Here is a 26,581-nt window from a genome sequence, read left to right on the forward strand (position 1 = left end):
GGGGGGGGGAAGGAGGAAGGGAGGGAGGGAATGGGCCTGCCAGGGCCTCCAGCCACTGCAAACCAACTTCAGATGCATGCGCCCCCTTGTGCATCTGGCTTACGTGGGTCCTGGAGAGTCGAACCTGGATCCTCCGGCTTTGCCGGCAAGTGCCTTAACCACTAAGCCATCTCTCTAGCCCCCAAAAGGATTTTTTACAAAGCAAAAACAGAGTGCTGGGGAGATGGCCCAGCAGTCAAAGGTGCTGGCTTGTGAGCTTGCCAACACAAGTTTGATTCCTCAGCAACTATGTAAAGCTGGATGCAAAGTGGTGTGTGTGTCTGTGATCCCCATGTGACCATGGCAATGGGGAGGTAGAGCTAGGAGAAGTCAGAAGCAAAACAACAATACAGGAGACCTTGTCTCACACAAGGTGGAGGGAGGGGACATATACCACCCAGAGGTTGTCCCCAGACCGTCCCATGTGCGCAGTGGCACATGCCTCCCGCTTCCCTTAATATACACACATACATACACACACTAAAGAAAAAACAACTTTCTGATACCAAATGTCATCTGACAACCAATTTTGACCTGAGCTAAAGTGTGTCTAGGAATATTTGATGAGGTTGAGGCCTGGGTCCATAATGGGGCATCATGTGGCTTTTCTAGCCTTCACTTTCTTAAAATAAGAAGTCAGCCACCATTGCCTTATCCTTGGATCCTTTAGAAGCAGTTCAAAACTTTTTGTTTTATTTATTTATTAACGCATGTGTGTGTGTGTATGCATGACAAGGTTTCTTGTTGCTGCAAACAAATGCCTGTCTGGCTTTCCCTAAGTGTCTCAGAACTCTAACCCAGACTTCAGGCTTTGCAATCAAGTGCCTTCAAGTATGGGCCATCTCCTAAGCCCTTAAAGCCTTAAGCCTTGGTTTCAGCAGTTTGACTGTGACTGTGATGTAACTAGGTATGTGGTGATTTTACTATTAACTTTTTGCATCCATAGGCTAATGTTTTTCACCAAATTTGGATAAGTATCAGCATTAGGCCAGACTTACTCCCTCTGCTGGTATAAAGTCCCATTTCTTCTGCAATGCCCATGATGCTGATAACCTCTTCAAGTGTATTCTTCATCTTAGACATTGCAGTTTTCATCTCTAGATGCTCGACTGACTTTTTCTGACTTTGTGTATGTGTGTAGTGTGCATACATGTTTATGTATGTGCAGGTACACGTGTGCACGGGGGCCAGAAGTCAACATGAGGTGTCTTACTTAACTGCTCTTCACTTTACTTTTGGAAACAGAATCTTTCACCGAATCTGGACGTCGCCCATTGGGCTAACAACCTTGCTGACAGGCCCCAGGGATTCTCCTGTCTCCAGCTTCCCAGTGCTGGGACTCCTGGCACAAGGTGCTACACTGTGCACTTTTACATGGGTTCTAGGGATTCAAACTCAGGGCCTGATGCTTGCATGGCAAACATTTTACCACCAGTCCATCTCCTCATACCTTTTTCTAACTTTTGTATCTCAATTTAATATGTTCATTTTTCCTCTTGTTTCTTAAACGTATGGAGTATGACTATAGTACTTTTAAATGTCCCTGTCAAGTCTATCACCTGTGTCATTTCTGGGACAGAAACTTTCAATGGATTTTTTTTTTTCTTTTCATTATGACATTCCTTCTTTGCCTGCCTGGTAATTTTTAACCAAGTGCCATAACTATGAATTTTATATTGTTAGGTGTTAGATATGTTTTAAGTTCTTAATATACCCTTCAGCTTTCTTCTGGAATGTGGTTAAAATGTCTGAAAATACTTTGATGTTTTTAGGGTTTGCTTTTAAGATTTGATCATGGGAGTACTTACACTAGGGTTGGCGCCCTCTCTTTCCACCAGGTAAGACCTACTTTAGTAGTTTTAATGCTGCCTTGTAAGTGATGAAACTTTCTAGATGGGCTGGTGGGAACAGACATCATTCCTAGCTCTACAGCAGCTTGAGACATTGTTCCAGATAATCTTTCTGGGTGGTACTTTAAAAAAAATTTTGTTGTTTAATTTTATTTATTTGAGAGAGAGAGGGAGAGGGAGAGAGAGAGAGAGAGAGAGAGAGAATATGAATGGGCACGTCAGGGCCTCCAGCCACTGCAAACAAACTCCAGATGCATGCTCCTCCTTTTGCATCTGGCTAACGTGGGTCCTGGGGAATTGAGCCTCGAACCAGGGTCCTTAGGCTTCACAGGCAAGTGCTTAACCACTAAGCCATCTCTCCAGCCCTGGGTGGTACTTTTTTTTTTTTTAACTCAAGTAGTTTCCTCACATCTCTTGTTCTTATTTTCTTTGGTTTCTTGTTCTCTAGTCTCTTGTCTGCAAACCCTAGCCATCTTGATATTCTTGGACTCCTACTTCTGTCTTCTTGACTGAGAAAGACTGATGAGTCTTGCATCTGTTCTCCCAGTCTAACTCATGGTTTAGCTAGTTTCTCCAGGCAGTAATCTGTGGGCAATGGGCAATGCTAGTTTTTTTTTTTTTTTTTTTTTTTTTTAATTGTGTGTGTAGGTCAGAGCAGTTGTCTGTGCTCCACCTTCTTTTAGATTGGGTCTCTTGCTGTTGCCACAAGTCTGGCCCATAAGCTTTAGACTCTCCTGGCTCCACTTACCACTGTGCTAGGTGTGCTGGGATCACAGATGCATGCACCATGCTGCGCCTGGCTTTATATAGGTGCTGGGAAATTGGACGTTGGCCATCAGGCTGTGTAAGCAAGCACCTTTAACTGCTGAGCCTCTTCTAAGCCTCAAACTTAGATTTTAATCATGTGTTTATTTTCTTTGGAAGATCACTATCTTTAACTGCCTTATATCCAATGTCTTAAGAACCATTATTTTATATATATTGTCCTTGAAAAGAGAGTAATAGTCTACAGAAGACATCAGGGCCTTGCTCCAAATTCCCAAGGGCACTTTCTGTGATTTACTCAGAGGGCCTAAGGCTCTAAACAGCACCTCTGTCTGCCATTGCCCTAATGGGTTGACTGAGGAGACCAGGGCCTGGTGTACAGATGGAACTGTATGCTAGGCATGCACCACCCTTAAGTGAGTATTGCAGCATTACAGCTCCCTTCTGAGAAACTCTGAAGGACTATGGGGAAGGGGAATCTTCATGAGGGCAGAACTTCGGGCAGTGCATATGATTGTGTATTTTGCTTAGAAGGAATATTGGCCAGATGTCTGGTTATAGACTGATTACACACTGGTTATATATTGATGCAACCTGTGGGCTGTAGTCAATAGGTTGATTGGGTGGAGAGGGACTTGGAAGGAGCCCAGTTAGAAAACTAGTGAGAAAGACACTTGGTGAAGGGGTATGTGGGCTCGTCTCTCCAAACGGGCCAAAGATGTAAAGATACCTGTGGCCCGTGTAAATGCTCATCAAACAGTGATCTCAGCAGGTGATGGGCTTTTAGAGAAAGTTATATGCCACATGTGGAGGTGCATGCCTTTAGTCTCAACAATTTTGGAGGCTGAGATGTAGGAGGATCACTGTGAGCTCAAGGATACCCTGGAACTACAGAATAAGTTCCTGGTCAGTCTGAGCTCGAATGAGACTCTGCCTCAAAGAAAAAAAACAACTTAAAAAAAAAATAAAGAAAAGGAAGGAAGGAACAGTTACAGTGCCAGCTAGGTTGGAGGTCTAGAGCAGTGTTTTCCAGATGGCTATATATGCCCTGAATCAATGTCCAATACATGGTTCTAGTAGCCAAGATCCATGGTAATAGGAATCAAGGGTGGAAATAGGAATGGTACCACTCATCACCACCCCAAGTGATGCTTGTTTCTTGTTCCCACAACTGTATACTCTGCTGGCCTAGAAGACTTGGTTCCAAAGATAGTCATGCTTCTGCCAGGAGATACAAAGAACATTCCATTGAGCAAGAAACTAAGACATCCCCCTGGCCACTTAGCGTTCCTGATGCCCTTGACTCAACAGAATAGGAGAAGAGTCACAGTGTTAGCAGGGTGACTGGTCCAGACTACCCACATGAAACTGGACCACTGTTCCACAAGGGAGGAGGATGTCTGGGGTGCAGAAGATCCTTTAGAGCGTCTCCTTAGTGTTACCATGTCCTGTGATCAAGGTCATCAGGAAACTACAACAACCCAAGCAAGGCAGGGTGATAAATGATCGAGACCATTCAGAATGAAGGTGTGGGTCACTCCTCCACATAGTAGAGAAAGACAGTCACAAATATCAGCTAAGACCACATAACCAGTTACAGACAAGGACTGTACTTGCCATAAGTGTATCCATCCTGTTTTGTAGAGTGTTTGTGAACATGTGGGGCTGAAGATATGGCTCAGCAGTAAAAGGTGCTTGCTTGCCAAGCCTGTCAGTGTGGGCTCAATTCCCAAGTACCCACATAAAGCCAGATGTATAAAGTGGCACATGTGTCTGGAGTTCATTTGCAGTAGCAGCAGGCCCTGGTGCATCTATTCTCTTTCTCCTTCTCTGACTTAAATAGATTTTTTTTTTAAAAAATCTATTTTTATTTTTAAAAAGTGTGCATATATTAAGAAGATAAATTTTTCTTCCCTCTATTTCTTTTCTGTATGTAATTAAACTTGGATGAAATATCAGTACATAAGTGTTGATAAACCTATGTCCTTATTAAAATTATTGGGTACTAGGGACTAATCATTCCTCAGGGACTTTGCTATATATTTGGGGAGGAAAGACTAGTGTGTTTCCAGTTGCACAAGGGATATGTATATCATGTTAGGCCGAATTATGACTTTGTTATTGTTTTTATTTGGAAAATAAGCATGATGTAAGATGTGGTCTTGTGTTAAAATGATCAGAGGTGGGCTTGTGATGGCTAAATTCTATTGCCAATTTGATGAGGCTAGGAATTAAGTAAGAAACACTTCTCTCAGGCAGGTCTGTGGGGTGTTTCTAGGAAGGACTAGTGGGAGGAAGACTTCCCCTGGAGTGAGTGGCTCTCCCTGCGGGCGATTATAGGTAAAGATGCTCCAAGAGAACACAGGGCCTTTGGCTCGGCTGCCCATGCTTGCAGATGCATTCATCTACCCTGCTGCTTCTCCACGGACACCGGAGCCTGTTTTGTCAGCACCCCTAATGTGGGCTGAAGACAAATGAGCTTTCAGCTATACTCTAGGCCTTCAGTGCTACACTGGGAATACCGAGGTACCAGCCTCGTGAACTGAGCAGCCACCGGTTCTCAGACTCTCCAGCCTGCAGACAGCCATTGTAGGACTGTGCTGCCCATATCCTGGAAATTTATCTACAAAAATCCATTTATAATACATATCTATTCTATCAGCTATGTCCTTCTAGATAACCTTGACTAACTAAACAGCAAAATGTACTAAGTGCTCAGAAATAAATTCTATAAAACATGCTCAGGATTTTTATGCTAGAAACTATACAACTGATGAAATAGATTTTAAATTCAAATAGAGAGGTATGCACATTAATGGACTGATTCAAAATCATTATGATATCAACTCTTCCCAAATTGCCTACAGATTCAATATAATCCCAGTAAACCCCAGTGGGCTTGCATGTTTTCTTTTACTTTTCTTCTTTATTGTAGAAAGCAACAAGCTGACTTTAAAATTCATAATGAAAGGCAACAGAAGCAGAATGGTCCAATATTAGAAAGAAGAACCAAGTTGAAGGATCAATATAACCTGGTAACCAGATTTCCCATAAAGCAATTGCTGCAGTCAGTTTCTCATTGTTGGCAGAAAGCACCTAAACAAAGCAGGTTGTGGGAGGAAGTGGTTATTTTGGTTTATAGGCTTGAGGGGAGGCTCCTGGCCAATATCAGATGACAACAGCAGCAGAAGAGTATGCCAGACCCTGGCAAGGTGCAGCTGGCTATGACAGCCATGCACCTGCCCCCAACAATACACTGCCTCCAGGAGGATCCAATTCCTAAATTACCATCAGCTGGGGACCTAGCACTCAGAACACATAAGTTTATGGGTGACACCTGAATTAAGACACCACAGGTATACAGTACTAGAGAAAGGACAGATATGTAGATCAGTGGAACAGAACAGGAAACTTAGAGACACATGATAGATTCTGCTTTCCAAGCTAAGGTACAAAGGCAATTCAATGGCTTGCCACATGCAAAAGAATGATCTTCCAAATTAGGTCAAAACTGATCAGTGGCTTCCAGGGGTCAAGAGCTGGGGGAAAGGCTGACTTCCAAGAGATGTGGGAGACTTTTTAAAAAACATTATTTGAGAGTAAGAGAGAGAGGGAGAGAGAGAGAGGGAGGGAGGGAAGGAGGGAGGGAGGGAAGGAAGGAAGGAGGGAAGGAAGGAAGGAGGGAAGGAGGGAGGGAGGGAGAAAATGAGAATGGGTGCACCAGGTCCTCCAGCCACTGCAAATGAACTCCAGATGCATGTGCCCCCTTGTGCAGCTGGCTAACATGGGTCCTGGTGAATTGAGCCTCAAGCCGGGGTCCTTAGGCTTCACAGGCAAGCGCTTAACCACTAAGCCGTCTCTCTAGCCCAATATGGGAGACTTTTGAGGGAGGCAATACCACTCTTCTACCCTCTAGATGCAATCATGCTCAGACTCTAGTTCTGCGCCCCTTTCTTCTTCAGAACAGGGCTGCCGTGTGTGTTTCACATGAGGTTCTACCTGCCTGCATTATTCCTTACGTCATCTACCCTCGCATCTCAACTTGTCTTACTCCCCGCCCGCCCGCCCCCCCCACAGGAGTGGCTAACACAACCCTTCTAGGAAGTCTTGTATGACCTCTCATATCTGGTGTGCATACACTCATTCTCTGCTCTTCCAGCATAGTTCATCTATAAGTACTTACGTAATAAAAGACATATATTTGGCTTCTGTCCCAGGTTCCCAGCACAGAGCTCTTAAAACCCCTGTAATCTCCTGAGTGATGAGTATCTGTCGTATGCTAATGAGATGACTGGTGGCTGGGAGCCCTTACATAAAGCTTTAAAATGAGAGTAAGCTACGGGAAAGACCAATAAGGGTAGAGGTTTCACATTTTCAGCCCCATTTCCCCAACCTCTGTGGAGGTGAGGGGCCTGAAGACTAGTTCAGCCACAAATGACCAATGACTTAGTCAACCATGACTATATAATGAAATCTTAAAATAATGGGATTTGCAGAGCTTTGGGGCTGGGGAAGGCATAGGAAGAGGGAGGAAGGTGGGCCTGGAGAGGGCATAGACTCTTCACTTCCTCCTTCCCCACCAGCGCTGTTCTTTGGGGTTGGGAAAGGCATAAGAAGGGGGGGGGGAGGTGAGCCCAGAGAACAGAATTCCACTCATTCCTTCCCCACCAGCGCTTTCCTTTTCTCCTTTCCATTTGCTGCTCTCAAGCTTTATAATGACTGGTAAATGTAAATAAAATGTTTCTGAGTTCTCAGAGTTATCCTTGTTATTTATGCTGAACCTAGAGTTGGGTCATGGGGATCCCTGAATTTGTAGCCAGGTTGGGCAGAAGTGTGGTGTTCTGTTTGTGACTATCACAAGACATAAGGGCAGTCTTATGGAACTGAACCCTCAAATTGTGGCATTCCTAACTCTAGGCTATCAGAGAATTAAGCGTCCAGTTGATTTCAAGAAAATTAACAAGATGGGTTTAGAAATCTTATTTGTGTATTTACTTATGTGCAAGTGCACACGCCTGTGTGCATATTTGTGTCTGCACGTGTGTGTGCTTCAGGGTCTTTTGCCATGGCAAATGAATGTCAGATCATGTTCTGCTTTTTGCACCTGGTTTTACATGGGTACTGGGGAACTGAACCCAGGACATTAGGCTTTGTAAGCAGGCACCTTTAATTGTTAAGCATCAGCCAAGATGTCAGATCTTTTGAATTCATAGCAGATATTCATGATCTGCTTTTAACTTTATTGATGTAAAATCCACAAATAAGATAATGCTCACGTTATCCACCATACTGTATCCCAGCACCTCGCTGTCCAGTACAAGCAGGTACATATGTGAATGGAATTCCTGCCACAGAAGTATAGAAATTCTGAGCCATTATTCAGAGAGAAGCCAGTCACAATATTGCTTCAGGAGCAATGCTGAAACCGGATGAAGTGAGAGCCCAGTAGCAAGTCCAACTTTTCTCTCTGAGATGTGACAGCCAGCTCTAGGGTTATGGAAGCAAGAAGCAGGAATTAATAGCAAAGAGAAAGGAAAGACAAAGAGTCCCTAAGAACAGCCAAATGAGGAAGCCACAACCTTGCTGGCTTGCAGACTGAGCCCCTCATGTGGTCAAGTGTGTTCTCTTAAAACCTACTAAGCAGTTGAGTTCACTTTGTTTACTGCCTGCTTTAGAAATGATGTCAAATTATGTAGTCCAAGAGTCAGACTCCAAAATGAACACTACTGCATCCGTTCTTCGGAGAAAGCTATCCGATGGAAAGACATGCACAGAGCATGCATGGTGGCAACTGCCCATCACAGCCCTGAAAGTGGTCGCTCCCCATTCCTGGCGTACAGGTGCTCGTCAGACCGTGCGCGCACTCGTCGGTGCTGGGCTGTCTGTTCAAAGGTTCTTACAAGCACCCTTATGCCTCCATCTCCTCCATTCAACTAGGTTTCACAATGTGTGATAGGGCAGACCATGCCTTCTTATTTGTCAGTGTGAGCAGGCCCAGTGGGCTCTTCCAACATTAAACAGGACTAAGTAGAGGATGCCACATACTCAACACCCATCAGGTAAACCTGGTGAGGCTCTTAGCAGAAGAAAATGAGCCAGGCCTAAAAGGCACTGGCAAGAAAAGACTATCTTGGCACTAAAAGAAGTCTTACCTGTGATGAGGTTATCTTTCCTTTTTTAATTTCAGATGAATTTTCACTTAGTTTTCCTGCTTTATTACTTGAGCTGCATTTGTAACATGTCCATCTTGTTTGGCCCTCAATTTCTACAGTGCATTCTTTGTTTTGAAGACAGAATGAATGATACAAATGGCCACAGCTACAAAATAAGACAAATAATGTGTACTTTTCCTTATCATACAACCTATAAACACAAAGTACGATACAGTGCACTTGTATATGGTAAAGAATAAGAATGTATTGATGGTTATATAGGACGAGAAGCAGGAGAGAAAATCCATGTCCTTGATTGTGAAAACTGAGACTCACATACACATTCTTGAATTCTTAAGTTGTAACAACACAATCATAGCCCTCTGAGTTGAGTTATCCCTCAAACTGTGAAATTCCATTTTTAGGTTATTTGAAAAAAGAAAGGCAATTAGGAAAAGCATCGTTATTTAAGTAATGTGCTAATAAAAGGAGTGACCTATCTAACCAAATTCAAGTCATCTACAACTTGATGAAACATTAGCAAAAGTGTCTTTACTATAGAGCACTCTTAAGCTATTCCTATGAAGACATTCTCTGCTGACGAAGCTGAGTTAGCGGAGAGGTTTCCCAGGGGTCGACTTCTAAGCATGCTGCTCAAGTCATCTATTCTGACTCCTCCCCCTAACATGAGACGACCCCAGAAGAGTCCTTTTCTGTGGTCTTTATATTTTTCTTTCTCTCTGAGTTTTCCTTCTCTGTATTGACTGCTTCTCCTTCCTCTACCTAGCCTTGCTCTTTTGGTAAAATCAGTTCCAGTTCCACAGAACTAGTCTTTCCTAAGTCCTTTGTATCTATCTCCTTAAGAGCTCTACTGTGGATGTCTAGTATGGAAGGTTCAGGAGTGACCAAGGACCACGAGTCCACTCTGAAGCAAAGATGGAAGTTTTTATTCAGGGAAGAACACCAGCTGCCAGGACTGACTCTCAGGAGGGGAGCAGTCAGCTTGGGGTTACAGATAGTGGCTTTATGGGCTCTTCAGTTGGGGGAAGGTGAGGAAGGGAAGGAATTTCTTTGTTGGGGCAGTAACTCTCTGTTCTTTACATTAGCCATAGGGTGAGACCAGAAGTGACCCAGTGAGAGATAAGGGGGCAGTAAATCTAGACCTGGAGCCTTGTTAGGCAGGGAAGGGATAATGGCTGGACAGTTTCTTGAGGAATGTGGATGACTTGCTGTCTGCTCTTCTGCTGTCCTGAGTGACTCCCTTTTGTCCTAACCTAACACAGTCGACATCTTAACTGAACACCTCCAAGATCAAACTTTCTTTTCCATCCCAATCCTCACATGTGCCTCTCAATAAACAGAAACTACACCCTCCCAGCTTCTCAGGCTCAAAACACTGGAGTCATCCTTGACCAATCTCCGTCTTTCATGTGATAAGCAAATGCAGAAGTAAATCCTGTTGGATCTACCTTCTAATTATGCACAGAATCCTGCCACTACTATTAGTTTCTCTTCTTCCTGCTTTTTTTTTTTTTTTTTTGTATTGTTCTAGGCCATCTCTGATGGGTTATTATTACAATAGCCTTACTGGCCACTCCGCTTTCCCCCTTAGCCCCTAGTTCATTATTAATACAAAAATCAGACTGGCCCTTAGGATATGAGACAGGATGTCACTCCCATTCCCCACACCACCCAGTGATTTCTCAGGTGAGAGCAGTTTTAGCTTCTTACAATGATTGCTCCTGCACAATGTGAACTCTGCTCCTCTCTGAGATCCTCTTGTATCACTGCCCTTTTCCTTAACTCTACTCAAGTCCACTAACCCACGCACTCCCTGCTTCTCAGGCAGGCTAGAAGGGTGCTGCTCCACAGCCTCCGCGGCCCATGATCTGCTGGGGCACTCTCCCAACAGACTGCACGGACACGTCCTTAGATCTTGTTCTATCACACATGTCCTTTAAACTGCTCTTTAGAAACCACTAGTGTCCAATATTCTCTTTTTTCTATAGCATGTTCTATTTATTTACTTATTTATTTTGTTTTTCTGGGATAGGGTCTCACTCTAGTTAAGGCTGACCTGGAATTTACCATGTAGTCTCAGGGTGGCCTCAAACTCATGGTGATCCTCTGCCTCCTGAGTGCTGAGATTAAAGGCATGCGTCACTACGCCTGGTTATGTTTTATTTTTATTTTCTAAATTGTCTGTTCCTAAGTCATTTCAACAGGAAGGCCTTCCTAACCACCACTCTGTTTAAAATATCTGTCCCCCCAGTCCCCTGTGTGTCCCTCTGTATGTTTTATTGTATTTTCTGTATATGCTATCTGACATTCTGCTATCTGACAATCTACCTGTGCATTTGTTTACTGCCTGCCCCCATCATTAGAATGTCAATTCCTTTGTTTTATTCATGTGTCTTCTAGCATACTGAAGAGGATCTGGTACATAGGGGGTGCTATAAATAACTGCTGAGTGCATTGGTTTTTTGTGTGAAGGGAACTATTTCCTCATTCAATCTCTAAACCTGCCAATCTTCTTGCATAGCTGACACAAAGTGCTTACTCATGCTAGGTACTCATTTACTGTTCACAAAACCCTGGGATATATGTACTCTTATTATTTCCACTTGTGAATAAGGAAACAAAGCTATAACAAGATAATTGTCTAAATCTCACAGCTGGCATGTGGCAGAGTCAAGATTTGAACTCTAGAAGTTTGGTCCAAGGTCCATATGTTTCCTCTACCCATGTATTTTGGACAAACTCTCTCTGTTCCTGAGAATAGCCTCTTCACTTCTGTATGAGGCCTCTCTCTGAGCTGTGGTTTAAGCATCATTTATATGTTGACGATTTCTAAGTTTATATTCCCAATCCAAGCATGTGTCAAAATTTCTGATAAGAGTATCTATTAAACAGATAATGCTGCTTGGGTGGCTAACAGCTTTCTCAAACCTACAATCTGTGAGACAGGACTCCCGATTTTCCCAGTTCTTTGACCTTGACCCCCTCAAGCAAGGGTATCATGTTCACCCAGTTCCTGAGTTTCCCACACATGCCACATCTAATGTAACGGCAAGCTGGCCATAGCCCTAAAATATACTGAGGCCAAATAACAAGCCACAACTTCACTTCTGCCTCTCATTCTACTCAAAGATTACCCTAAGCAATGCAGTCCCTCACTGCACTTTCTTCAAACAGCAGTTCTTCTCCAGAGCACTTCAGCGTTCCCTTCTCCCTGGTTTTGTTTTCATTTTTCTTCATGGCTATTAATACTCAGGGATTGTGTGTTACCTGAATATCCCAATCACCCCTCTCCACTCCCATGCAAAACTTGAGGGCTGTGGGGGTAGGAACTGCCTTGTCCACTGCTTGGATGACTGGCTGGGACTGGGCATTTATGTGTACAACTTTCTGATAATATTACACTTGGACCCATAGCAAGGTAACATTTCCTTCCCTCTCTTACCTAAAGACAATGATTTCGTCAGCCATTTCTTGACGTCTTTTGTACTGTTGTAAACATATAGAGCAGTAATCCTGTTTGGGATTGAGTCCTCTTGAGACAGAAGCCCTCAGGTTACACAATGACCAGTGGAGATCTTGGTTCAGAAGGCTGGTTGTTGTTTCCAGCAACGTCTACGAAAGATCGAAATGGAAGACACATCAACAATGAGCAAGACTTGTTTGGTTCTCAGCTATGAACAACTAGAATTGGAATACACTACAAAAAGATAATACGGATGAGACAAGCATCAAAACCTACAAACTTAAGCAGTTAATGTGCACAGTACTAAATATATACACCTGGAAATGTGTCCAGTAATAAGTACATACACCAAGCAGTTAACATGCACAGTAACAAGTCTGTTACTAGCTCGTCCCGAGAAATGTGTACTCTTCTATTTTGTGGCTTGATTCATTACTGATGGCTTTCAAGTGACTGAATAAGCCAAAAGCTATTACATTTATATAATCTCTCTGAAGGGTTCAGATGGATCTCTGATCATTCATTGAAACTACGGTCTTGGCAATATTTGACATAACCTTTAACTGGAAAGCTAACGGTCATTACTCAGCTTTTACTCGCCTTGGTCAGAGATCATATTTTTATTACTTAAGACATCAAAAGCTACTTAAGACTGACACCTGCGATTAAATCACATAAAGATATGTCACAAATAACATAGTCATTTTCAGGATGTGTTTATGAAGTATATTTCATAGTATCCTAATTGCCAGCATTCCTGTGTGTCACTTGCATATGCAGTCAGGCACTTTTTTGTCAATCCCAAAGGGGATGAAGACAGATGCAGGCTCCTCTGTGCTTTAGTTTAGCTTCAGGGTGGCCTTGAACTCACAGTGATCCTCCTATCTCGTCCCGAATGCTGGGATTAAAGGCATGCACCACCACACCCGGCTAAAAACTTACTTTTAATTGTTGAAGAACACTCGTTCTTTCCCATGGATATAGTCTTTTTTTCCTCTTCTACAGTCCCATAGTTAGCAAAGTCTTTCTACAATGCATTCAGCTTCTGCTACTCTGGAATATGAGCCTAGGGGGCATCAGTCTGCAGTACATCACACTTGGCAAAACTAATTCATACACTCAAGAAAAACTCTGCTTCCAAATTCTGTTTCTTTCTTACATTATTAGAAAAGCAGACACTGTAACTAACATGCCTAAATAGCTCCTTTCTCATGAAAAAAGAAATCTGCACACCAAGCTTAAAGCTCTAAGCACACTGTGAGATAACGGAAGATGAATGGCCATTTCTAGGTAGCTGCAGAATAGCAAAAAGAACATTCATTTAATTCCATTTTGCAGTTTTCTATATTCACACTGACTCTTAAGATTTATAATCAATTGTTTTTTTTTCAGAAAATCAATTATACTTTCATGTTGGGAAGAAAACACTGGTTTCACTACTATTAAATCAAAAATTGAAAGAATTTTGATTAGTTGCATTACCATATTCTGGAATACACACCTCTATGTGTGTATTGTGGGTAAACCAAGGTCAAGAGAAATTTGAAAATGGGAACACACATATTTCTCAGTTTACCTTATTTTTAGCAAATAAAAATTTTAAACGTATACAAACTGTACAGGCAAAAGGAGAGACACACAAACATACACACACACACACACACACACACATGCACACACACGCACACACAAAAAAATCAGCTTCTGTCTATCTTAGGACAGACTTCGATACAGCAAGCTTCTTACTTACTTGCTCATAGTTAAAGGTATCTAGCATTCCCAGAATAAGACCCTGGATTTCTCCAAGTTTTCCTTTCCCATATACTGGGTCCTGATGAGAAAAAAGAAAGATCCTTGGTATGTTAAAATTAGGTATTTTTGTTGTTATTTCTATTGTTTCATTTTTATTTTCTGAGCCAGTATCTCAGGATCCCAGGCTGGCCTCAAACTCACAAATCATCTTCCTCAGACTCTAAAGTGCCAAGATTACTTTGTCTGACTTTTTTCTTTTTTTAAGATTTAATTATTAGCAAGGAAGAAGGAGAAAGAGCAGGAGGAAAAGGGGGGGAGAGTGAGAGAGCTAAGCCCAGTCATTTGTATATTATGTATACATGTATACATTTAAATTTTCTAAGTGACCCAAACAAAACCCCAGCACTGAAATCCAATCATCCATAAACTGTTGACTTTCTAAGAGGTTTCCAGAAAGGACAGACTATACTAGGAGGCATTTTTATCCAAAAGTTAAATATATATTTATATTTATTTGAGAGACTGAATGAGAATGGGCATGCCAGGATCTCTAGCCACTGCAAACAAACTCCAGATGCATGTGCTACCTTGTGCATCTATCTTATGTGGGGAATCAATCTGGGTCCTTAGGCTCTGCAGGAAAGTGCCTTAACCACTAAGCCATCTCTCTATCCCTCTATCCAAAATTTGTCATGTAATTTTTATCTTCACCAGCAGGTTCTGGGTCCCTTTTATTGTACCTTTGAATAGAGTAACACTTTTACAAATTGTTAATAGATGAGCTTGTCAATCCTATTACTTTACTCTGATGAAGGGAAGATGTCTCAGTGATTAAAGTCACTTGCTTTCAAAGCCTGCTAGCCTGGATTCAATTCATAAGCCACCCATGAAAACGGGATGGAAAATGTGGCACAGGTATCCGTGTTCTTCTGCAATGGCAAAAAACCCTGACATACCCACATTCTCCACAGTACAAATACACGACTAAAGAAATAAAAGAAGACATGAATGACTCAGGCTACTTTGTAGGACAAGGGGTAATAAAGTCAGCGCTATAAGAGTAAAGAGCAGAAAGAAAATGGTTATGGAACCAGAAGAAAATTGCAAAATAAAGTCTTAGGATTTGCATATTTTTTCTCTCAAGGCTTCTGATGGTGGCTTCTGAAGGCTGGGCAGGGCAGATTCTAACTGAGACTGGCATTTAGTCTGCGAGTTTTTCTAGGGCAGTATGGTGTTGCCTGCCATGCATGCCTCTGGTCCTTTTAGCCACTAAGGTTATGGAAAGTAATGTAAAATATATTTTGTACTAATTAACAAATTTATAAGTCAGGAGTTGAATAGGTCACATAAGTTTTCGGTTTGATAGCTAGAGGTCATAACCCTAAGCTAAAGACAGCTGTTCAATTAATGAAGGCCATTTACAAAAGGTCAGACTAACTATCTCAGACTAGTCCTGCGCTAGAGAAATAGCTTTTATATTCTGGGCATAAAAGTAGAATAATTTGACTGTTTTCATTCGCAATTATGCTCTGGTCAGGCTTCCACTAAGTACATTATTTTTCAGCCACAGTGTCAATCCTCAGTGTAGTATCTTCTTATAAAAATCTACTTTAATATCTGCTATAACTTATGCATCCAATGTGATGATACAGTTTCTAGAGTTTGTATATAACAAGGGGTTTGAAGAGTAAAGATACATTAAAAGGTCAAATTCATGGAAAAAGAAGAAGTCATTATAGATTATGTCTACATTTGCTTCAGTATGTTCTGCTTCATATACATGATTATAGGCAAAACAGTGAAAACGACTTCATGCTGGGACAATGCAGGAATTACCGAGTGCAAAAGTAAACTCAAGGCTTCTAGCATAGCACATGTACAGCCCACCAGCTCTGCACTTTATTCTCCCAAGATGCTGAGGTTTTCTATCTCATTTATAAAGTATGGAGGAAAAAAAAATTGGCATCCCATACACGTTTCCAAAAGCACACCAGAAAAATATGTGATTACTACTTTTTCTCCCTACTACTTTCTGGTACTTATCTGTCATGAATATATGTGAATTGTTTCAAAATGAAAGCCTTTACTGAACTAAGCATTGTCTTAAAATATGAACGATCTCGCCATGAAGCAGAGTAGATAATTAGTTTGCTTTAATTTCCTATGTAAGATACTCCTAAGTCACTTTCAGTTACTTTTGCGATACAGTGATATCTTCGTAACATAAAGATGGGTTCCTTAAGAACAACAACAACAACAAAATAACAAAACCAGAACATTTTCTATAGGAGTTTCTGTGGAGGTCATTTACATAAGCAATTCTTTTTTCCGAAGAGGACAGTGTAAATGCAGTCCCCCACTACCACAAATTATGTATCAGGTTTCCTGCATTTGGGAAAAATCACAGGGATCAGCATATCTGGAGTGCAATGGACAAGCCTCGCCCTGGGAAAGCCACTTTCACAATCATCCTATTTCCCCTGCGAGGTAAGTATATAGGTAATAATTAAACAAGGGAAAATGTAACTAATACATTAGTAACTAATTAGCTCCCGAAAAAGACAGAGACGGAAAGATGAGACGGGCTTTAATGATGTAATAGGAGAGAACATGAATTGAGAGAAGGAGACTTTGGTAGTAGTACGGATCCCCCCACTAAACAGGCAGGAGATGTGACTTCTCCATCCTTTGGTTTCCTCCTTTATTAACAGAAACAACACACACATACACACACATTAAAAATAAAAAACAACTGAGACACAGTCTTAGGTATCCCAGGCTGACTTCAGATTTGCTATGTACCTCTGTCTGAATATGGGCCCCTCCTTCTACCCAACAAGTGCTGGAATGTTGCGTTCCAGCACGGCTGGTTTTATGTGGAGTCGGGGACGGAACCCAGGGCAGCATTCATGCGAGGCAAGCACTCTACTACCTGAGCCACACCATCTCTTTAGCTCCTTTTAAATTAAAAAAAAATTATTTACAACCTCTCTACATATACACAATGTACCCTGAGCAAATCCCCTCCCACACCTCCTTTCTTCTCCCTCCTGTATTTTTAATGATCACATGCCATCCCACTTTAAAAAGATGTGTATGCTGAAGCTCTAGAGTGACAGACCAATGTCTTCAAGAGCTTGTTGTGAGTCTCACCTAAGAGAATCTGTGAAAGTACCTTATAAAGACAAAAATCTCGGGCTGGGGAGATGCTCAGTGGTTAAAGTCACTTCCTTACAATCTTATCAGCCCAGGCTCAATTCCCCAGTAACCACGTAAAGCCAGAAACATAAAGTGGCACATGCACCTGGAGTTCCTGCATAGTGGCAAGAGGCCCTGACATGCCCATTCTTTAGTCCTCTCTCTGTTTGCAAATAAAGAAAAGACAAACGTGCATATGTAAATTCAGGTATAAAATTATTTCAATAATCACAAACAAGTTTAACAAAGTACATCCTTGCTGGGCGTGGTGGCGCACACCTTTAATCCCAGCACTTGGGAAGCAGAGGTAGGTGGTTCACCGTGAGTTTGAGGCCACCCTGGTACTATGTAGCAAATTCCAGGTCAGTCTGGGCTACAGCAAGACCCTACCCTGAAAAAAAAAAAAAAAATAAAGAAAGTACATGCTCCTGATTAGTGAAGTTAATCACCACTGACAGTAAAAAATAGTGAACCTAAATAAATCTAAATAAAGTGGACAGTTTCCACAAAGGCTTTCATTGGGCTGGAGTTTCATTGGGCTTAGCAGTTAAGGAGCTTGCTGGCAAAGCCAAAAGAACCCAGGTTTGACTCCCCAGCACCCACCTAAAGCCAGATGCAGAATGTGGCACATGTGTCTAGAGTTCATTTGCAGTGACTAGAGACCTTGTTGCACCCATTGTCTTTCTTATCTGCCTCTTTGTCTCAAATAAATAAATAAAATACTTTTAAAATGCTTTCAAATAAAATATTTTAAAAAGTGCTTTCAAAGATGCAAATCTGGAACTACAAAGCTTGCATGGTTTACTAAGGGAAAATCAGATTTTTTTTGTTGTGACTTAGGTATTTTTAAAATTTATTTATTTATTGCAAGCATGGGTATGTAGCATGTGTGTGGGAGCACCAGGGTCTTTTGCTGCTGCAAACAAATGCAGAAGCATGCACCACTTTTGCACCCATCTGTACATACTGGGGAGCTGAACTTCAGCACCTTTAACTGCTGAGCCATCTCCCCAGCCCAATTTATGTATTGTGACATGTGGTTCAAGCTTACTATAAAGCAAAATATACTTACTAGGAAAGAACCCACTTTGGGGATTAGAATTTCATTTTGTGTTAATTAACTTGATAAAATATTCCTGCCTTATCAAGATATTACTCTGTATATGATTAAAAACTTTATGTTTAATGCATTTCAAAATGCATATAAACATCTATATTAAAGAATTATTCAATATGTGATAATTATCAAGATTCGCATATGAGACTGTGTACAAGCATACACACACACACACACATAAATATATAATTTTGAGGGGGTTCGAGGTAGGGTCTCACTGTAGTGCAGGCTGACCTCGAACTCACAGTGATCCTCCTACCTCTGCCTCCCAAGTGCTGGAATTAAAGGCGTGCAGCACCACGCCAGGCCTTCTTTATCTTTTAAAACATATTTTTATTTTTATTTATTTATTTGAGAGAAAGAGGCATATATATGTACACACACACACACATATATATATATATCTATATATCTATATATCTATATGTCTATACGTCTATACGTCTATATATCTATATCTATATCTATATCTATATCTATATCTATATCTATATCTATATCTATATCTATATAGAGAGAAAATTGGTGTACCAGGGTCTCCAGCCACTGCAAATGAACTCCAGACGCATGTGCCACTTTGTGCATCTGGCTTACATGGGTCCTGGGGAACTGAACCTGGGTCCTTAGGCTTTGCATGCAAGTATCTTAACCACTATGCCATCTCTCCAGCCCTATTCTTTTTTTCTTTTGCAGTACTGGGGATGAACCCAAAGCCTTACACATACTAGACAAGTAACTGTGCTACCCATCAACTACATCTCTAGCCTTAAATATAAATTATTTTTAAAAAAGCAATTTCGTGTGTGCTAGTGGCATGTATGTATACTTGTTCATGTGTGTAGGTGCTGTGTGTGTGAGTGGTTTTATGGCTCAGTTAAAAGACATTGGACTATGGGGATGTATGAACATCATTGGAATTGATAAAAACTATGGGGACTTTTAAAGTTGGACTGAATGCATTCTATTTTATATCATGTATGGTATTTTATATCATGCTTATGGGGGCCAGGGGTGGAATGTGGTGGTTGGATTCAGCTGTCCCCCATAAACTTAGTGTTCTGAATGCTAGATTCCCAGCTGATGGAGACTTGGGAATTGTTGGGGGCGGGCTTATGGGTGTTATGGCCAGTTTCCCCATGCTAGTGTTTGGCACACTCTCCTGTTACTATTGTCCACCTGATGTTGGCCACAGGGTGATGTCCACCCTTGGCTCGTGCTGTTGTTTCCCCTGCCATCATGGAGCTTCCCCTCAAGCCTGTAAGCCAAAATAAACTTCTTCCCTCCCCACCTCACACACACCAAAAGCAATTTTGCAAGTGTTTGTGGTATGTATGCTTGTTTATGTGTGTGCAGGTGCCTGTGTGTGTGACTGCATCCACGTGTACACATGCAGGTTGAGTCCAGAGATCAACAGTGGGTATGACCCTCTATCCCTCTCCACCTTAGGGTTTTCTTTTTCTTTTTCTTTTTTATTTTTGAAACAGGGAGTTTTTCTGAATCCAGAGCTCACCAGTTGGGCCTGACAATCCAGCAAGGCCTGGGGATCCACCTGTCTGTACCTGTCACTGGAATTATAGGCATGCACCATCATGCCTGGAATTTTATATGGGTTCTTGGGGACCTAGATGCAGGTCCTTGTACTTGTGTGGCAAGCTCTTTACCCACTGAGCCATTTTCGTAGCTGCTATGAATATAAATTCTAATGAACAGAGTTTTCTGATGACAAGCATGACTCAGAAGCTTCAGCACACATGGGAAGTAACATATGGAGAATCTTAAAAACAGCTGAGAGGGAATTTTATTTGTTGTTAATTTGAGATAGAGAGAGAGGGAGAGAGAAAGGGAGAAAGATTGGGTACACCAGGGGTAAATGAATCCCAAATGCATGTGCCACTTTGTGCATCTGGCTGATGTGGGACCTGGAGATTTGAACCTAGGTCCTTAGGTTTGGAAGGCAAATGCCTTAATTGATAAGCCATCTCTCCAGCCCTGATAGGGGCATTTTGTTTGGATAAGAATATGGGCTAGTCAGAAAGCCAAGCGCCACACATTCTCCCTCATATATGGATCCTAGCTACAGATGATGGGGCTTCTGCATGAGAAGGAAAATACTTAGTAGCAGAGGCCAGTAAGTTAAAAAGGAGACATAAAGGGAAGAGAAAGGAAGGGAGGAGGGTACTTAATAGGTTGATATTGTATATATGTAAGTACAATGATTGTAATGGGGAGGTAATATGATGGAGAATGGAATTTCAAAGGGGAAAGTGTGTGTGGGGGGGTCGGGTATTACCATGGGATTTTTTAAATAATCATGGAAAATGTTAATGAAAGTTAAAAAAAAAAAAGAATTATGGGCTAGATCCAGGTGTGGTGATGCACACCTTTAATCCCAGCATTTGGGAGGCAGAGGGAGAAGGATTGCCATGAGTTCAAGGCCACCCTGAGACTACATAGTGAAGTCCAGGTCAGCCTGGACCAGAGTGAGACCCTACCTCAAAAAAAAAAAAAAAAAAAAGTGAAAAAGTTATGGGCTGGAGATATGGCTTAGCGGTTAAGGCTCTTGCCTATGAAGACTAAGGATCCACGTTTGACTTCCCAGATCCCACGTATGTCAGATGTCCAAGGTGGTGCAAGTGCCCAAGGTTGCACATGCACACACGGTGGCCCCCACATGTGGAGTTTGATTGCAGTGGCTGGAGACCCTGGCATACCAATTCTCTCTCTCCTTCACTCTTTTTCTCTTTCATAAAAAAATTATAAAATCACACAGGGGAATGGCATCATAGTGTTTGATTGGTTTGGGGGGTATGCCACTGGGACACCTAAAGTAAGGGAAGAAATGGATTCTAAGCATAATTCCCACTCTTTTATCAAGTGTTCAATTTTTCTTAAAATGCAGCTTACAACACTTTTAGTATTCTCTTTTTGATAACACTGGGAAGCTTCAGGCTATTTGTTAAGGAAATTGGAGATAATGTTTTCTACAACAACTGGACAAAAGGCTAGAATCAAAAGCTAGGAATGAGTCCTGAGTGTGGAAATTTTTTACAATGACTTAGACAACCTAATAGCAGCCATGATTTAGAAATGACTACAATAATTTAATTTTTCACTGAAAAGAAATGATTACTGTCTCCCAGTGGGTGCAGCATGAGATGGGAACACCTGAACCTGAGGGAGCAACCAACACCTGGAGGCTGTTAGGATCATAAGCTGTGTCAGATAGGACCGCACCAATGGGGTGATAGACGAGAATCCGGGGTTAGGGTCATTAGTTAGAAATTTAGACAATGCCAAAAATTATTTGCTTTAAGCTTAAGACCTGTTTACACATCAGCCCAATTTACTGATAAAAATCAACAAAAATTTAACTTCCTTTATCCATTTGAACTCACCTGCAAGATTCTTTGCAAGATGGATGGAAGGGCAATGAATGCAGCCATGCTGTTTAGAACTTGCATAGTCAAAGATTTCAGAGCTGTTGTAACAAAAATTAAAGGTTTCAGTTTGTCTTATAAGTCAAGGGGAAACAATACACTTACATAGCTTCTTAGTTAACCAAGACCAGTTTGATATCTTGAGAGTAACTGTTAATACACTGCAAGGATAAATAATTATCCAAGATAAATTATGTGAGTGACACATAGAGTGAAATCCACACGATCATACTACAGCATGTTTTCATTAAGGAAAATAACAAGACAGTACTGGGAAAAGATATCGTAGTAGCGGTTGTTGCAGGGGAAAAAAAAACTCAGTTGTTGATATAGGTGGCTCAGTCAAGTTGGCTTTGATGAATTTACCTTCAGAGAGATGAGGTGCTGCTGAGCTGGACAGCTTCTGTGGGGTCATCATTGCCTCCAATAATGGAAACCAGAGGGCCTATACATCAGAGGGAACCAAAGGAAAAACCAGAGCACTGTGATTTTTCAAACAACTAACATTAGCACAGCGTTTTGCAGGTAGAAGCAGACTCACATATATTAGCTGGTTAAAAAACAAAACAAAGCAAAAAAAAAAAAAAAGATGAAGAAAAGTGAACATCTGACTGGAAAGAGAAAGGACAATAAAAAGCAGGGGCCACAGCTGAAGAGATCTATAGCATGCAACCTTGGGAAACATAGGAAGAACTGAAATTGCCAGTTTGAATGTCTCTGCAGAGGGTATGTTCAAACAAGCCAGGGAAAGCTTCCTGCAAGGCTCTTATCTGCTCTGGTATTCATGTATTGCTGACAAAAATCTATTTGACATCCTGTGCTGCAAAACGGAGGAGCTATCCTCCTCCATGATCTTCAGCAATGTCAAGCAGGATAAAGGAAAGAAGAACAGCTAAAGATTTTTCCTACATCAAGAATTATGCCACATTTCCTAAGTCATTACACATTGTTGTAGTCAGCTCCTCATTTTGGGGAGGAACGTCCAACCAGACGTACTTTATGGGAGGAAGGGGGTTTATTTCAGGTTTATAGATCTGAGGGAAACTCTGTCAATGGTAGAAGTTGTTTATTTCCGTGGATCTAAGCAGAGAGGGGAAAACAAAATACAGCAAGCAAACACCAATACCAACAAACATGAACGGCCAGAGCGCAAACGGCTTTGCACACTGTACCTGTGGGCTGGAATCCGATCTACCCCAAATACACATTAGGGCTACACTCCAGGATCTGACCCCAGTGACAGCTCCTCCAGCTAGGAGGATGGAGACCCAAGCTTCAAGCTCAATTTAAACAAAACATCTGAGTCTATTGGGCTGCATATTTAAATTATCATATTCAAACTAATGCAAGGAGAAGGCATAATTGACTCAATTAATTTAGTTAACATTACCACCTTCACCAAGAGACAGATTTGCCATTTATTTATTCCCTTCCATTTTGTGACAGTGTAACAAATACTTGACATGTATGCTTTTATTTCCATCTCATTACAACTTTATACAATATTGTCTTCACTTTAGATAAGGAATCAAGGTTTGGTTTACAGAAATAATTTGCCAAAGACCATACTGCAGGAAACTAAATTAGTTGTTTGACTCCAACTTCTGTATTCTTCCCAGGCTTTAGAAAAAAAAAAAAATCTTTACCTTAACAACCAACCTAATACCTCTTCACATTTCTCTGTTAGATAATCATTTGTAAGGGTCCTAAACAAGAATCCTGGAGGGAACCTACTGCTGCTGACATCTGGGAGATGTGAGGAAAAGTTAGTACTGACGCAGCAGGCAAGAGCAGCTATTTACAGAATAGGGCACATGTGTACCTACCACCTCCCACTGCAAATAGAGACAGAAGAATGGTCTAAGGAGACGGTGACAAGCTAAGGGTACTGTAGGTTCCCCATTGGGCAGCTTCCTACAAAAGAGCTCTAATGGAAGTCCCACCTCTCCCTACTCCATTTGAGCTTAAGGTCAGGATCTGTCTCTGCTAATGTTCATTCTGCCTAATTAACATTTTAAGACACTTATTTTAACTGCATTACACATTGGTAATTCATTACTTTATTGAGCTGTTTGTTTATTTTATCCAGCACTCATGAACTTTCATTTGCATGTACATGTGTGTGCAGTGTGCATTCTCATATGAGTGTGTGCACATGTGTACATGTGGAGGCCATATGTTGACTTGGGTGTTTTTCCCTGTTGTTTTCTGTCTTATGTTCTGAGGCCGGGTCTCTCGCTGAACTCAGACACTGGGGTCACAAGCAGGCTGCCATTCCTAGCTGGCATTAATATGGCTGCTGGGACCCAAATCCCGGTCTTCAGGCTTCTGCAGCAGGGCTTTATCCACTGAGCATCACTCCTCATCTTGTTTTTAAAAATATTTTTTGTTCATTTTTATTTATTCATTTGAAAGTAACAGAGAGAGAGAGAGAGAGAGAGAGAGAGAGAGAGAGAGAGAGGGGGAGGGAGGGAGGGAAGGAGGGAGGGAGAGAATGGGCGCACCAGGGCCTCCAGCCACTGCAAACGAACTCCAGATGAGTGTGCCCCCTTATGCATCTGGCTAACGTGGGTCCTGGGGAATCGAGCCTTGAACTGGGGTCCTCAGGCTTCACAGGCAAGCGCTTAACCGCTAAGCCATCTCTCCAGCCCCAGCTGCTAATCTTATGTTTACTTCTTACATTACTTCATTTAACCTTCCTGGTAGTTACCTATTTTAAATTGTTTTTACAACCATATTATTTGTTTGCAGAAAAACCCCTAGACTTTTGGAAGTATGGATTTATATTTAATGCTGTTGTTAATAGCTGTGGATATGGATATATTCCAGTTTATGTGAATATGAGCATTTTATCTATAAAATGACTGTCATTTTTCTTAGATTTTTCCATACAAAAAGGAAGAATATGAAAAAAATCTATTAGAGAAGATGGAAAGGCCAAATAAAAGTTTTAAGGCTTAGCATTAGATAACTTTAAGAATTCTACCCTTCCATGTTTCTCTATTAAAATATAACCATGCTCAAATACCACCATCTAACTAAAAGATCATAAAATCTTAGCAACAGAAAAATCATGGCAAAAGGACTGGCACTAAGGCCATGAACCACTCAAATAAACATTGGAATTACAGAAAATAATGTGTTGTAAAGCCTAATGATGTAAAAATATCAAACTAATTAAAATTAGGAAGGACATAAAGGGAGGCTGAGGAGCAAGTGTGAGTTCATGTGAATTTCCCCAGTGGTAAAAGCTTCATAAATACCATAAAAACCAAATAACAATTCTAAACATAATAAATTCCAATCTAGCACAGTTCTTCAGTGCTTTGAATGTTAGAGATATTTACTATGAGATAATATGGAGGGAAACATTTATGTGAAAGTTAGAAATTCACAGCTTTGTTTAAGCTTTCTAAAGGTGACTTGAGACACACACACATACACACACACACACACTGTCTTTTGGTTTTTTGAGGTGGGGTTTCAGTGTAGTCTAGGCTGACCTGGAATTCATTCTGTATTCTCAGGGTTGCCTTGAACTCACGGCAATCCTCCTATCTCTGCCTCCCAAGTGCTAGGGTTAAAGGCATGCGTCACCACACCTGGCCACATTGGTAAATTTTTAAAAGAAGCATCATTTGATGCTAAAACTATTTCAACCTAGGCAGACAAAAATTAACTTAAGGGCTGGAGAGATGGCTTAGTGGTTATAGAAGTGTATAGACCCAGGTTCAACTCCCCAGAACCCACATCAGACAAAGGCATAAGGTAGCACATGCATCTGGAGTTCATGTGCAGTGCCAGCAGCCCTGGAGTACCCATTCTCCCCCTCCTTCCCTCTCTAACACATAAATAAAAATAAAAATATATATCTTAAGTTTTTTTAAACAAATGGTAATAATGATGGTTATATCTGGGTTATCAGATGCACATATTGCAATCAAAATCCTTCTGTGAACTTTCTGTATTGCATGATTTTAAAAAGGTATTTGAATCATATCATGACAAGTTTCTAGTAAAGGAAAAATCACATATATATTTAAATGTGTTTAGATTAATTATAGTTTATAATTATAATTTAGATTAATTATAATATTATAAATGTGTATAGATTAATTATATTCTAAATAATTTTCATAATCTTTGACAAAAATTTAAGAGAACTGTACCTGCCTCATAAAACCAGAAAATGTGCCAAGATTTGTTCTTTTCACTGTAACATGTACAACTAGATATATGTGAAAAATTAACTCAGTACCCCATTTCAAAAACCCAGGCTGTATGAAAAGGCCAGCCTATCAGTATGATGCCAGCATCACGAGCCCAGAGGGGCAGGTACAGACAAGGGAAGCTGTTTTTATTTCCTTTCCCCTGGGTATTAAACCTGGGCCCTCACATGTTAGACAAAAAGCACTTGATGACTACCTCTCCAGCTCACAATTTCACGCCTTAGGTGGTAACTGTCAGTCACATCTTACCTGTAGTTTCTGCCCCCACTGCTAGAATTCCCACCTGCACCAGGTGCTCATCTATACTTCCTTCAGTTTTGTGTTTTGTCTTTATGCAGTTTGGGATCAATTAACACAGTGGTTCCAACCTTAGCTGGATGCTGGAATTGTGAGGGGGTTCTTAAACATACTGATAACTGGACCTCATTTAATTGGGCTGGGGTGCAGCCTGAACAGAGTTTTCAACGCTCCTGAGAGCAGCTAAGGCTGAGGAGTGCCCCTTTCACGCTGTGCAGCACACTACGTTCCCTGGGGCTTTGCTCCGGCTCCTCATGCTGC

The 26,581-nt window shown here is 41.3% G+C and overlaps 1 protein-coding gene and 1 non-coding gene across 3 annotated transcripts in view; both read right to left on the reverse strand.

Moving 5' to 3' along the window:
• Positions 1-26,581, reverse strand: part of Vps8 (VPS8 subunit of CORVET complex) — a 252,603-nt gene that overhangs the window by 33,691 nt on the left and 192,331 nt on the right. For both annotated transcript variants that reach the window (XM_004654317.2, XM_004654316.2), the window contains 5 exons: positions 22,161-22,239; positions 21,753-21,835; positions 14,041-14,121; positions 12,270-12,439; positions 8,807-8,972 (listed from right to left, as the gene is read on the reverse strand). In XM_004654317.2, coding sequence (XP_004654374.1) covers positions 8,807-8,972; positions 12,270-12,439; positions 14,041-14,121; positions 21,753-21,835; positions 22,161-22,239 — 579 coding nt within the window. The remainder of the gene's footprint in view (positions 1-8,806; positions 8,973-12,269; positions 12,440-14,040; positions 14,122-21,752; positions 21,836-22,160; positions 22,240-26,581) is intronic.
• On the reverse strand, positions 16,374-16,537 carry LOC123461005. Its single transcript, XR_006637340.1, has one exon. It is a non-coding gene; the product is annotated as a U1 spliceosomal RNA (small nuclear RNA).

The sequence above is a fragment of the Jaculus jaculus genome, chromosome 5 (genome assembly GCF_020740685.1).
Source record: "Jaculus jaculus isolate mJacJac1 chromosome 5, mJacJac1.mat.Y.cur, whole genome shotgun sequence".
Classification (NCBI taxonomy): domain Eukaryota; kingdom Metazoa; phylum Chordata; class Mammalia; order Rodentia; family Dipodidae; genus Jaculus; species Jaculus jaculus.